General features: G+C 41.2%; 1 protein-coding gene across 6 annotated transcripts in view; it reads right to left on the bottom strand.

Annotated features, from left to right (window-relative positions):
* Positions 1–15,366, bottom strand: part of TTLL5 (tubulin tyrosine ligase like 5) — a 129,190-nt gene that overhangs the window by 45,957 nt on the left and 67,867 nt on the right. For 5 of the 6 annotated variants that reach the window (XR_009486985.1, XM_059850017.1, XM_059850013.1 and 2 more), the window contains one exon: positions 9,372–9,526. The exons of the other annotated variant lie outside the window; for it this stretch is intronic. Coding sequence is in view for 4 of the 5 variants with exons in the window: in XM_059850017.1 (XP_059706000.1) it covers positions 9,372–9,526 (155 nt within the window). In the remaining variant the exon portion in view is untranslated. The remainder of the gene's footprint in view (positions 1–9,371; positions 9,527–15,366) is intronic. 6 annotated transcript variants of the gene reach the window in all.

Here is a 15,366-nt window from a genome sequence, read left to right as displayed (position 1 = left end):
AGCCTGATCAAATGCCCAACCATCCAGCAGAGCTCTCTTAGTTTTAAATTCCTCTCACTAAAAGTTGTTGTCTCAGTGCCAGTTTTAAATAGATCTGAATCAGCCAGGCTGGCCTGGCATCTCCCCACCTGGTTCGCTGTGAACAGTTCTTGGATAAGAAATATTCATAAAAACGCCATGTGTGCAACAGGAGGGTGTCTGGAAACTGGTATCTTTTAGCACCACCTGGCTTTTTTTGCTCGCTCTCCCCTCCCTTTTCTATTTTTAAGAATATATCTTTCAACTACTGTTGCAGAATGAAATCTTAGAAATAACTGCCTGTAATAAAGGATTCTTGACATTTCCATCCTGACACTGCACAGTCCAGCCCTACCAGAGCATTTAGAAATTTATGAAATTAGAACTGGTTCTGGACAATCCAGTATTAAGCTTTTTTGAGTGAGCTTTCTTGCTCATTACCAACCAAAGTTCTCTTATCCAGAGCATTTTGGTCAAACTATTCAATGGCTGATAGTATCCAGTGTTAGGCAGACACTAAAAAAGTACTAGTAACCAAAAATGTTATTCATTATTAGAAGCCACACTACTCCCTGCACAAAAGTTGGTGCTCCACAGTGGAGTTCTGGTTGCTACATCTTCTTCAGACTGTAAAACACACCTACCCCTAGGACCTACTGAACAGGATCACCAAGCAAAGCTGTCACCACATACAAAGGGAAACTGAAATAATCCTGACTTTTACATTTCTCTCTTCCCCTTTTTCAAAAGACATTCTTGTTAAATACTGATCTCTGCATGGTTCACAAACAGCTGCTGCTTGATACCCGCAGCTCAGAGAAACCCTAGAGAATACCAGGCTGACGCAGAGCCAACAGCGTGCAATTCACAAACTCTGGTGTCAGCCACAAAACTTCACCAATCACAAAGCTAGGGGAAATTAGGTGAAAGCAGAATCTTCACAGGAAAGGCCAACTAACACTTTCAGGAACAGGAAAGGGGTTTCTTAGTGCTTTTGCAGGGATTTCCCATTTATACCACAGTACAAAACACCAAAAAAAGACTGTTCATCCTGAGGAGGCCAAGCTAAAGCATGACTCTGGCCTGGATAGAAAACATGAATGCGCATCGCTGGTGGAAAGTTCACTGTACAATGGAAGATAGCTCCAAAACAAAGCCTAGTAGGAAGGAAAACCCTTTGGCCCCTTTTGCTACCTCCTGCTCTGGCATTTGTACTTGGTCACTGAAACCCTTAACTGAGCTTCATTCCAGGCCCTTTGGCTGCTGACTTCGTAGGGCTGTCCAGGGACTGGCCCACAGGAGGGCTGCCTAATGGAAGTCTTTCTACATGGAACTCAGATCACACCCAGCTCCCAGCATTGGACAGGCCTACTGAGATAGCAATATAACCCCAATTCAATTTCTCTTCCTCAGCTATACAACACCAATGTCTTCAACACAGCTGTTCAAGACCTTTCCTCTCACGAGTAAGCAAACTTCCCTTCTCACACTACCCATTACACCTCCATTTACTTGAAGTGAAAAGGTACAGGGCAGACTTGGAAATCTCCAAAATATTCACAATGAGTTCAACTTCAGGGCAGTCCTGGACAGTGTGAGGCAAACGAAGGAAGAGTCACTCACCCTATCTTGTCTTTCATAAGCCTGGCTTACAAAGGGGATTTCTATTTCTACAAAGCAGCATTCTGTATGTCAGAGAGGGAGGGTACAGAACATGCAGCCCCAAGATTTCAGAGTGCCTCACTGTAACACACAGGAATAGCACAGTTCAAAGATGGGCCCATTCAATCCCTCTGTTCTTAGGCCAGATGGACCTGCCCTAAGATCAATGCCAGAAAGGACATTCTTCTGGGAAACTTCCCAATGCCCTTCTCAGCTGCACAACTGTGAACCAATTCCAACAGCTATGGCAGGGTAGCACAGCTTTCATTTATACTTCACTACGTGCAAGGCAAATCAATGGATAAAATTTGAGATCCTTGTGTGAGGAAGAGTCACAGATGGATAAAAATATTGTTAAAAGAAGTAGAAAAGGGGGAAAAACCAGACATTCGTGGGATTCCCTGACAGCTCTGTGCAGAAGGAAGGGCTGGGCTGGAAAAAACAGGGCCTCAGGTTCCTGCCAAGCTGTCTGAGGCCAGTCCTTTCCAAACAGCTCAAAGAAACAGCCAAAGCTCCCTTGTAACCCTTTCAGAACTCCTTTAGAGAGGAGGGCTGCTGTAGGCAGAGCCACTCCTACAGAGCACCAGAATGGAGGGTCCCCTCATTCCTACACGAATGTAAGGAGCAGAGCAGATCTCCCCCATGAGAGCTACAGGCACATTAACCCTCTGAAAACCACCCTGGAAAACAACTATTTTAACGGTGAATGGGAGGTTTAAATAAATGCAGAGGAAAGGAGAGCTGGTCACTTTGCAACATGAAGTATCTAGAACTGATACAGTGTATTTCAAAGACCTCTGAAATCAGGGAAAACTGGGGGAACATTTTGAGTCTCGGGCAAAACACAAGAAGATTGCAACTTGTTCCATATTGAATTAGGTGTTTAACAGAACAGAAAAAAATCAGTAACTTCCACCATAGCCAATAAAATCCACCACTGCAGGAAAAGAAGAGTTGCCTAGCAAGGAATGGGGAACGAAAAAAAAAATCCCTGGAAAAAAGTAACTACTTATATCTGTTGCTTAGTTCAACTACTTATATCTGTTGCTCAGATTTACTGTAATAATCAAAGAAAAACAACTGCATATTAATAAACTCAGTGTTTAACCTGGTCAGAAACCAACAAGACATTCCTATATCTAAGTTGAGATAGAAATTAAAGATTGAGTAGTGTTATTTACATACAACTAATGTTTTACCCCTTCTCGATGTACTGTTTTCATCTCTTGTCATCTCTGTAAAGTTAGCCAGACAATTATTAGAGGGCCAGGAAGATTTCCATTTAGAATTTGAAAAGAATGGAACTGTTTAGTTTAGGAGAGACAAACAAGAAGGGAGATGATAAAAAGATAGAGAATAAATAGGACAGAAAATAAACCAAGCATTTCTGTTTGCCTTCATGTGATCCTGTTACAGGTACACAGACTTTTGGCAAAATTTGGGGAAAAATTTAAAAAGGCAACTTTTGCATAAATACGCACCACCTATGGAACTCATTGCTACAACTCAATGGGACTACACTTTTTGCAGAAGGTAAGATATTATTAGTCAGAATATCCACACTAGACTATGCAGAACAAAGCATTGCAAAAACTACATGCCAGCTGTTAGCAGTTAGAGGGCAAAATCTATCTTCCCCTCAGAAAGTGATTTCCCTGCTGCCCATCAGAACATTTTTTGTACTGATGATGTTGGAGATAGTTACTCTGAAGCAGAGGATGGGGGTATTGAAGAAATCAGAAGCCCAGTCTAGGATAGCACATGCTGTGTTTACATCAGGGTAAGGTCAGTTTGTGGAAGCAGCTGAAAAGAAGAAACCCAAAATCATTATGTAGTCTTGGTTTGGGAGAAGGTAGGTGAAGGACCCCTGTCACTTCCCTCCACCTGTCAACATGGGCTGCTTGCTCTCCACAGGATGCTGTAGGGAATATTAAGAAAGATCCTCTTATCTCCTCTGGAAGTCACGCAGTCAAAAAGAAGATTGCTCCCTGCTTTCAAATTTTGAGAGTTATTTGCAGAAAATGTAGTTGTCCAAGGCCAGCAGACGAAGGCAATGCAGTGGCTGAGACCCCTGTGCTCAGGGGAGGCACCAGGCTGCAGCTCCAGCAACTCTTCTCAGAAGCAGCTGAGAGGCTGTCACTGGCACAACTTCACCGGTGCCCTGCTCTGCCCTGCTGTGAGGCCTCAGTTTTCGCCTCCAGCTCCCAGCACTGGCTCCTACGGTCTCCCTGCACGCAGCACGAACCTCCTTTGCCTCTGGAAAGGGTCCTGTGATTAATCTCACTCATTACCTCGGCAAAGGAACAGCGCGGCGGCTGCCAGCCAAGTCCGACTCAACAGCGTCTGGGGAGCCGAGGCTGCAGGGCCAGGCCTCAGACTGTCTGGGCAAGTCACGAGCTCTCCGCCTTTCCTCTCCTGCAGCCTCCAGACAGACACAGCCAAGGCCTAGCTGTGGGAAGCAGGGATCCTTGAGGACTGTGCCAATCCATGGTGCTGAGGCCCAGAGTGATTTCCGAGCAGGATGGAGAGCAATCGGCTCTGACAATTTTCCTTAGTGTGACCAATATATATAGAAAAAAAAAATACAAGGTGAGCCATGTATTTCTGAAGTTTAAGTCAGTCAGCCAATTCACTTCCACACTTAACAAGCTGTCACTGGTGACCCTGGGAGATATGCATGGAAAAAAAAAATAACAAAAAAACCAACTAAAGGTAAGAGGTTGTTAAGGAAGGAAAGACAGGCACAAATATGCATGGATGCACAGGGAGAAGAACATACACAAACTGGAAACAGACTTGTAAAAATGTACAGCTACCCAGGTAGTAGCTCTATTTTTCACCTGCCCTCCTCAAACCTCCTCTGAGCAGGAAGTAATAAACCCCAAATTCAAGGCTCTCAGAAATGCTGCCTCTCTCATAAAGCACAGGTAGAATCAGCATGACAGAGCCACTGAGGCAATGCAGACAGAGATTACAGAAAAATCACTGAGCCCACCCTGAATCACTTCTCTACCTCAAATAAAGAAATTGAATTAATTCAGGCATTAAGGTAAAGAGAAAAGAGAACAAGCACTGTGGGGAACAAGGAACAGACATGTGGCTATGTTAGCAGAGGGCTGGAGTCAGGGCTGTTGGGCTGCTGCTGCTCTGGCACTTCTGTAGTGCTTAGCCAGGGAGGTGTTAAGGTCACTGCAGTTTGCTCAGACTGAACTGAGGACCTACTGTGTAACCCTCAATGCTTGCTGCTTTCTCCCTTCACTTCCTCCAGAGGCAGCAGCAATAGCAGAGCCTCCAAATCACCTTACACCTAGATGCTGTGCAAACAAATAGGCTCTGAACACTTGGCAAATGCAGCACTGGAGAGCAGTCAGGTAGCCTCCACTTTGCAAGAAACTGCAGGGAGCTTGAAAAACAATCTGGAAGAGAATAAAGTTACCACCAACCCAGAACTACAAGGCAACACATATGTAACATAGAAGATATTTATTCTTATAAAACTTGGTGCTAGCTACCAACATCTCAGGAAATTGTCTTGTCCTTACTTCTAGCTGCAAGCCCATACACAGTGAACTCTCTTCCACAGCCCCAACTGCAACACCCATGCTGCTTCTGCTGTGCTAAGCCCACCCTAGTCTAGCTCAAGAGTCTTACAAAAAAGCAAGACTCAAGTGCTCACCCTTCTATCCTTGTAAGAATCACCCTGCACATCTTTTGTCTATTTCAGTCTCCCTTTTCTCATTGCTCTTCAGCGCCTGTCTAGTCAGGGTCCAAGCACAATCTTTTATTTCACATTCCACAGCTCCAAAATTTAAAATAAAAACTAAGGAAAGAAAGCAGCCATTTTCAACTTCCCTTCATGTCAAACACAGCCAGCTGCTCCCCTCTGACACAAAGGATTGAGACCATTGAACCATAATTAGCTGCTGATTGCTGTCTGGGGTCTTTCTGACAAAACTCAGATTCAGTGAAACTACAGAAGCCAAATACAGCAGCTCAGAGAAAACCCTCAAAAGAGACCTGGGATTCTTCCTCCGAAGTCCAAAGGATATATACTTGGTGTGATCAGAGCACCTGAAACCTAGAACACATAGTACATGTACCCCTAGCAGTAAAAGAAACTGGCATGAAGCAGTAGCAGGCACTAGGTGGGGAATCAGAATATAAAGTATCCACTACCCAGCCAAGGCTAAGGAAGGCCAGCAATTGAAAGGAAGGTCCTGATTTGGGAGACTGTTTTTATCAGCTGTGGTGTGCAAGTGAGCAGAGTGTACAATCATTTTGCTGCAGAATTTTTGGGATATAAATTAATACATATTTTCTATTAGAGCAGGCACAGGAAGCTTTTTAAGTAGTACTGGATTTCCTGCACCTACGTTGTTGATCTGTACAAAAGCAGCAAGTATATGCAATGCAACCCAGAAGCATCTGAGATGATAAAAGTCTAGACAGCATTTTCTGGTTTTCCACTCTATTCTATACTTCTAGACAAGGAAAAATAAAAACAAAAATAGCCAAAGCAGAGATTGTTTGGGAACCTGGACATACAGCAGGTATGTGCACACAGCCTGTGAGGCCCTGAGAGCTGCTGCTATTACCATCAGTGAGAGTGATACGAGAGTAAATTAAACTTAAAACCCCCTTAGATCAGAAAATTGAAAAAGCATGTGTTTATATAAATTTAAACCAGATTAGACAAGTCTACCAACAAAACATTTATTGATGAACCTGAGCACCTTGGCAGAAATGATGAGCTAAGAAGTATTTCAGATATGTCAAGCAAGGAAAAGAGGAGAATCTCTTTTCTCTGACTGCAGTAGCCCTTTACAGGCTCTCTAATATAAATTCAACTGCCATTCTATCCTCTGACTGATGACAAGGAAGCCTGCCTGCCTGCCCTAACCAAATTAGGTAAATCAGAAAAATCCAAGGAAAAGAATATGCTGAGCAGTTTGGAAGTGTGAGGTCAGTTTCACGTTTGGGATAGATGTTATGAATGAGCAGGAGGCTAATAAAACAGATCTGAGAAAACAATGACCATTTCACTGCTGAATTCTTGCCAACTTACTGCCCCTATGAGATGAACATGAGCAAAGCAAAGGAATCAACGAAAGAAAGGATATCTAAATGTATCTCAAAAGAAGTTAAGTCACTACTGGGAGAGTGGGAATTAAAGGGGAAGATGATGTGTCTAAAAGAACAGCCTGAATCCTACAGCTTTGCAAGCATCTTCTAACCAACATCAGCAGCACAGAGCCACACAAAAACTGAGGACTGCACTTCAGAGACAGATGCTTGACCTGGAGCTAAGTGCAAGCCAGATAAGAGACCCATTCACAGAACAATTCCATCCTTGCTGAATTCTGCAACCGATAGACAAGAATCTCAATCTCAAAACAGGCAGCTTTTCTTCAGCCATCCAGTACTGAGCACGGGCTGACACCCATCAGATGACCCTCTATGAATTGCTTGCTCCAATGTAACAAACCAAGCAGAAAAAAGGCATTTACAACACAAGATAGCCATCCCCATATACCACAACCTGGATATTCCTTTTGGAATTCTCTCATTAAACAGAATTCACAGACCAAGTAATCCAGCACTGCCTCAAGAATTTTTTTTTTCCATTTCCAGATTTACACAAAACTCTTAACTCCCAGTATTTTGGCCATTCAATAAAAGCAGCCATGAAGATAAAATAATTCAATAGGGAGTCTTAAGGCATCTTTCTGAGGATAGAAAACAGAGCAACTGAAGTAATGAAAGACTAAATGACTCAAAAAGGTTTGAGGATGGAATTTTCTATCAGTTGTGACTAAAAAATTCTGAAGTATTTTCAGATTTCTGTACAAAATAAAACACAAACTTTAACAAAAGGCACAATTAAACTATGCACACAATGCTAGATGAGGCACCGCCCTGGACGCCATTCAGAGTGAAGTTCTGGGCATTAGTGGTGGGGTTTGCAGCTCAGTCTGTGAGCCCATGCAAAGGTGCAAACAGAGCTGAAAAGGGAATGGAAGCTCTGGGACAGCCTGCATGCTGCTGCTCTTCTAAGCCACGTAGAAGAGGAAGGCAATTTACACCTGTTGGATATGTTCTGTATTTGGACTAGGTAATAGCTTGCCTGGATGGGGTCCAAGAGCAGAATCACCACCACTTCTCTCAATAACTTTAAACCCCTGAGGTAAACATTGTGCTGGAACAGAAACAGGCCAGGAATTCATTTCTCACATTCCTCTTCTTGAGGCAGGATGAAAAGTAGTAACTGATGAAACGAGAACAATTTTACTTGAGCTTTCCAAATCCCATTACAATCCTTCTATTGAAGGACCCATTTGGGAAAGGATCACCACTCAGATCACATGCCTTCTGCACTGTGTTTCTTCCTCCCACTTCTCTCCATCTTCCACTAGCATTCAGGCACCAGTGATAAAAATCAGTATTTTCACGTACATATTGCTTTCCAGACCTAAATTCATGTCTTGGAGAAGCTCTGCTTTATTATCCTGTTTTAGAAGACAAAAATTAACACTTAGGCAAAGGACTCAATATTATTTACTGGAGTGGCAAAGGAAGAACTCAAATCTCCAGCAGTCTTGAGCCTGTATTCCAGCCTGGTTACTGCAGCAAGTTTGCCTTGTTCCTAGCTTCCAAGATTCAGACTCCTGCAAGTAAATCTTGCTGCTCTTTGAATCACAGGAAGAATAGTTTTACCATAGAATCAGTCCTCTGCCCTGATTCCCAGGAGTGTATAAGCCATAACTATAAATTCCAATGCCCAAAATTAATATAAGGTATAAAGAAGAGATCTGGAAAAGAAACTCTGATAATCAAACACTGCTCTATCTTTGAACAATCTACACTTGATATTCAAGGAAAAAGCATGAAGATGAGGACTTAGTGGAGGTTTCTGAAGCATCAGGTCTAAGTTTGCAATCTGCATATATGTCTCAACACCAGCAAACCTAAACTTACAGATGCAGGGATGGGAAATGATCAAGGAAAACCAGACATTTCCTCTGCATCCACCATGTTCATCTATGCCCTTATTTCACCATGAACCTCACAGCCCTGGGAACACAGCTATTTTCACAGGGCTAGTTTCTAGACCAGAGAGGAACAATTACTAAGCCCTAAGAAACATAGAATTGTTTATGCTGGAAAGGATCCTCCATTTAAGATACTCAAGTCCAGCTGTTAACCTTAATACTACCAAGTCCACCATTAAAACATGTCCCTAAGTACCACATCTGCATATGTATTAAAAACCCTCATATGACTCCACCACCTCCCTAGGTTGCCTGTTCCAATACTTTACAACCCTTTTGGTGAAAAAATTTTTCCTTATATCTAAACTTCCCCCAATGGAACTTGAGGTCATTTCCTCATGTCCTATAATTTGTTATTTAGGAGAAGAGACCAACACACACCTTGCTACAACTTCCTTGGAAGGAACTGTACAGAGCAATATTGTGCCCCCCATTTTCCAAGACTCCTATTCTCCAGGATAAACAACCTCAGCTCCTTTAGCTGCTTCACATAAGACTTGTGCTCCCGACCCTTCACCAGCTCTATTGCCCTTCTCTGGACACACTCCTGCATCTGAGCAAGAAGCCAAACACAAATTACAAATGACCAATGAGTGCATTGCATTCTTCTTCAAAAAGGCTAGAGCAGCAATTTTAACTTACCTGACTGCTGAAGAGACAGATCTTTTGTCATCTCTATGAGTGTCTGACTGAACAGGCCACAGTGACCCTCTTTTTTTGAGTGGTGACCAGTAGCTCTGTGGGGCAGCTGCATTCCCCTTGCTTATAGCTCCACTTGCCAAGTCCAGGTTTGTTAACTAAGGAGGCAAAAAAAAAAAAAAAAAGAAAAGAAACAAAACAAAAACAAACCCAAACAAACTATCAGAGACAATTAAAAGCTAAGAAAAGGGAAAAAGGTATAACTAAGTAAATGGGATAGAGTATGTACTAAGAGAAGTGAAATTGCCAGAATATGGAAAAATTCAAATGCAAAAGCACTGTGCTAGTTGCATAAAGCAGTGAGCAATGACACCAACATCCACAGTGCCTGAGATGAATTCAGGGGCCAGCATGAAAATTACAACCCTTCCATTCACAGAAGAACAGAGGAGGAAAAGAATAAAGATGGGGCAAAAATCCCAAAGTAAGAAAGTTCCTGCCATGTGAAAAATAAACTCCACATGCATTGATCAAAAGCTAGAAGCTTATATTACACTGAGCAAAGACCAGAGTACCTCTCCAGTCATGCTGAGCTGTGCCAGTAAGCCAACCATACCCACTTGTCATGTCTCTACCTCTCTTTATACAAACATACAGGCATAATCCAAAGCATAAGTACCTTGGATATAAAATTCAAACCAAAACTCAATCAAACATTAAAGAAACTGCTCACACAACCACGTAAAAATACCGTGTTCAAAAAAGTCAATGCACAAAAATCATGTTAGGTGTACATTTGCAATATCAAGCTCTAAAACCTCTAAGTTTTTAAGCATATAACATGTATTCCATTGTTTCTTTCTACAAGTATTCCTCCTGCACTGCTTATACTCTTGAAAGATCAAACTGTGCATGTAGACGCTATCTGCTGATGTACTGAGGAAATACATCATGCAATGGATATACTGCAGCAGTGTAACAGTTTACATTTCAGAAAAAAAAGTAACAAAACAATAGAAAAGTTGAAAAGCCAACTTTGCAAAGGCCTCCCAGTCAAGCTCTGACATACAACTACTTTAAATTACATGATCACATGCTATTTTTCAGGAACAGCAGAAACATCAGGGTCTGTACAACGCCTAGGATCATAGTCAGGTGAACCTGACTTAGCTGTATTGGCCCTCCTCACTTCTGTAGCATTTGGAAGGCATGTGTCCAATGAAACACAGGACACAGACAGAAAGAAGAGTCTAACAACTAGCCCTGCATCTGCTCCAGATCTCAAAGGGGATGCTTATTAAGACACTTAAAGTGTGACTTAGGCAGAGCTTAACAATGATCTCTTAATAGAATTTGTGTGCAATTACTCAAACAAGTACACACCACCTTCATTTCAATACAATACACTCATACTTAAAATGGGCTTGTTCAGGACTACAGACAGTCCTCATCACTGAACTCTGGACCATAAATATTGCCGTTGAAAACACAGTAGGTTGTCCCTCCACGTGTTTTAGTAGTACAAGGCACCAAAGTATTTTGTAGATTCAGAACTCCTACTTCAGGTTCTGGACAGGATTAAATTCAAGTGGCTATACCCTAGGATTCTGCCACTTCTCCAAAAGCAGCCACTTTTACCTCATCCCTTCTCAAGTCTATCCTTTCCTTTTCTTGCTCCTCATCTGTGTGTCATTATTCTCAGCTTCTGCATTTCAGATGTCATTCTCCTTGTTTTCCTCAGTACAGTTTCATTCTTACAGACTTCCAGCACTAGCTTCCTCACTACATCTGGACCCTGACCCACATTATTTCAGATCTGGACCTTTCCACAAGAGTAGTTACTTGATCTGTCTTTCCACACTTCCATTCTTGGTTTCTCACATGTCCTATATCCTAGTAGTTCTGGTTTTACTCCCTGCCCCAGTCTATTCCTTTTGCCAACCTCTTTGTTCATCCAGTCCTTGAATGTGGGCTGCTCACTGGACCACATTCACCACACTACCACTCCATTTCTGTTCTTCTGTCTGAATGGCTCTCAGTGTCCTCTCCTAAATTATGTCCAGATACAAATTCCACAGCCTCCATACCCTAGCTGCTCTCCACACCTGGAAGAACTCCTACTAATTCTGCAGTCAAGTCAGACAGCTCCCCAGTCCAACATGCACCAGGTTACTGAAAACACAGGAGATCAGAAGCTCAAGCCAAAGTACATTAGAGGTGCAAATACAGAGAAATTCAGTTTGGCATCTTCAGTGTGGAGGGAACCTTCAGGAAGCTGAGAAGGTCTAGCAGGTCTTGCTGAGTACATTACACCTGAAGCTTTTTCCATAGTTACTCTGCAATCAAGCTTCAACAAAATTCTGAATTCCAAATTGCTATTTCAAAGCACGAGAGATCAAGACATTTAAAAGTTCCATAGATATTAAAATGCACAAAATATTTTTTAAATCCAGCCTTGGTTTTGGCTGGAATACTTCACCTTGCCTGAAGTGTTCTGAAAACAACAATAAGCACAGAAAACATTAATTTAAATTAGGTTTCAGAACACTATAAGCAATTTCAGACAAGATCTTACAGTGGGACATTACCAGGCAAACTTAGCAATGGGTAGTGTTATCCACCTTACACAGAAAACAAGTTTTAGGTGACATTTTGGTGCCTCTCCCTCACCCTTAACATTGCTGGGTTACACGGAATTTAATTAAAATTTAAAGTGTCTTCATTGAAGTTACAGAAAGCTTCAAATTAGATTTAGTTCTGATTGTGCCAGGCACTATACAAATACCTAACAATGACAGTTGCTGGTCACAAAGAATTTATTGTCTGAAAAGAAGGAAGAATGATAAATGATGCAAACACAGAAGGCAACATGATAAATAAAATAGGTTATACACAATTCTTAGCTTGTCAGCAACAGTGATCACAACTTTGCTAAAACATCCAATGTGTGAAATGAAGATGACTTCATCCAATTTTCTCTCCTCATTATCTTGATGTCAAGAACCATTTAGTCTGATGAATTACGACCTCAATCCTACTCTATTAGTGACATGCTTTCCTCTTTAATTATCATTGTATCAATGTATCACTGTTTATTTGAAAGCTGTCTTTTTAAGCAGATGAGCAAATAGCTTAGCATGGGTAACAGTGACATTTCACACATTCCAGACAGACAGGTTTTTAAACTACAGAAGGATTAAAAACAGGCAAAGGATTCAAAAAGAGAGAAAGAACACCAACAAGAATAAAAGGTTTAGCTGCAGCCAGCCCACCCAGACAGGTGTTACTGCTTGCTACTATGCCACACTTTCAGACATCTCAGCTGCTATAATTAGCTGGCCAAGATGTTTGGGAGGATTACTGAGGCACCCCCAACACATCTGTGCTCAGCAGTGGCTTCATTTTCTAGTCTTCCAGTGCACCTGACAGAACTGCATTCTTCCCTTTACAGAGGCAAACACTTAGCAGCAAATCAGTTGGTACTTTGGTGTAAAGGGTAATGTAGAGCACCTGGACCAAAATACCCATATAGAAGAGCTTGTAGCTTCAGAAACAGTACTAATGGAGCAAATCCAAACAAACAAAAAAAATCTCTCCAAAACCAAGAAAGGCTAGTGGGGCTCAACAGAGAAGGTGGTTATTAGTGTGGATCTAGAACAATTAAGATAGTTTTCAAATTGCAACAAGATGGGCTCAAACTCTCCTGCTTGGTAAGATTCCTGGTTTTCATTAGCAGTGATGGACTTGAGAACATTTTTCCTGACACTGACAGTATGACAGGAGACCTGTGTGGCCTACACTGCACACTTCACACATCCCAATTTTCAAACATCTCTTGTCACATCTACACATTCTTTGTGGACCTTGCAAAAGGCAAGTCAGTACACACCTAATCTCTCATGATGGAAGGATTCATAAAGTTTTGCTACAATTTTTAAACTGATTGGAACAGCAAAGATATCAGAAGCTGAAAGGAACATGCTGACTGAAGAACACCATGATACAGTAAATCCCCAAAAGCTTTCACAGAAGGAAAAGAGCCCACTTGATGTATTTCCATCTATGATACAACATGAAAAAATGGGGGAGGGGAGAAGAACATGTAGGAAGTCACAGTCCTATCAATAGAGACCTGTGTTAGAAACAGTACTTATATGTACTGTTACATTTACTTCAATATAATGCTAATAAGCCAAAAGACAAATTATTGCCAAATGCCAAAACACTTTTCTACATTTATTTTTATTTTTAAATGTTACAAGGTAGGTTTATGACTGCAATACACTTGCCTTGCCAGCAGAGACATAAGCTTAAAATAACTGATGTCTATGGTTATGCCTTATTCAGAGAAATTTATTTCTGAAAAAAAATTAAGACTGAAAGCAAGGCCACAACACAGAACAATACCCCAAAGTGCTGAATATAGGAGTTGAGGGGCTTGTTTTTGTTAATCTGCTTTTAAAATTCAATATGAAATATGAACTCCCCAAGTACCAATAGGAATAAAACCTTCAGGATAGAATTTGCTTCCAATTAATAGCAGCCTACAGACAAAGATCCATTGCATAGTACTTCTAGGAAATCACAAGCAAGAGTTAGAACAAGACCTTAATATCTTTCACTTTTCTGATCCACGTTATACTAGTTCTTGAAGAGTTTCCCATTATCATATTCAATAATCTTTTTTCTAAAATAAAGTTAGTATTTTCTTTTTGATCTTCTCTAATGGTTAAAATAAGCTAAAGCCATCAATTATAACAATCAGAAAAAGAAAACAATAATAATGAGTGTTGCAGATCAGCCTCCATGGATTAAGGAAAAGCCTCCTGAAGCCCTGAATGCTTCTCTTCCTAGTTTGTAGGAGTCAACCAGGGTGAAGAGGGACACATCACCACTAGAAGTTGTTACTCTGTCCCTCTGGGCAAGCAGTGAAAAAGTGACTTAAATTTTCATTACCAACATCCTGAGCAGCAGATCCAACGTTTCACTGGTCAACATGTTACAACAAGCAATACACTATAAATTACCTACTTGATCCTCTCCAGTTGGCAGTTTTAGTACTTTTCTGGCAGAAGCCAGTCATATCTTGTTGCCTAAAAAGTGGTGGAGCTTGGGGATCTACAAAAAGTCTAAAGATCATTTCTCTTACTAGGAGCCACACTGCATCCTCTGCAGTTTACACATCTCACATTTCCATTTGGATCTTTCTGACTGGTGAGGACGAAAAGGGGTCCAGAGCTCAAGCTATATTTCACATGTCACATATAAAAGATATGCCAAAAGAATGCAGTAACCACAGGCCTACTCTGTCTCTTAAAAAAAAAAAAAAACCTTCAAAATGATAAAACTTTCACAGTCAGAAATGGGAGGAGACAGTTTTCAGCACAACAAACCCTATCAACAAAGGCATACACAAATAAACTGTTTAATGAGAAACTTTTTGTTTAAAGAAGGATTGGACAAGGATCATAAGATAGATGTAAGATCACTACTCCTCTGCCTTAGGATCAGACCAGAATCCTTAAATTTTGATGAATCAGGCAGGACAAGATGACACTGTATCATGACCTCAATGAGGGAACCATTCCACTTGAAAACTGAAAATGTGCAAAATGTTTCATCATTTGTAGTGTGTTCTCCTTTGCCTTTCAATCTATTTTTACCATATGCTCAGTAAGCATATGCATCCATAAGTTTATCCAGTTTGACTTCTTCACAACCCTTCAGTCAATCCCTAACTCTCCATTTTATTACTTATTGCTCATCCAGCAATGCCAACTTTATCCAGCAGCTTGCAAATGAAATGTGCTTTTTCTTTCGTTACCTGGCTTTCATAGTCTCAAGTATTTTCACTTGCCAAGCCTTCCTCAAACACAGATACCCCTAAGGCTTTCAAGATCCATGAAATCTTTAACAGAAGGGAAGAGCTAAGAACTTGGCATAGGGAGGGGAAAAAAAAAGGAAAAATTTTGCTGTATTCTTTCAGTTATTTTTCTTC

The sequence above is a fragment of the Haemorhous mexicanus genome, chromosome 6, assembly GCF_027477595.1.
Source record: "Haemorhous mexicanus isolate bHaeMex1 chromosome 6, bHaeMex1.pri, whole genome shotgun sequence".
Taxonomy (NCBI): Eukaryota; Metazoa; Chordata; class Aves; order Passeriformes; family Fringillidae; genus Haemorhous; species Haemorhous mexicanus.
This window is presented reverse-complemented; position numbering and strand designations above follow the sequence as displayed.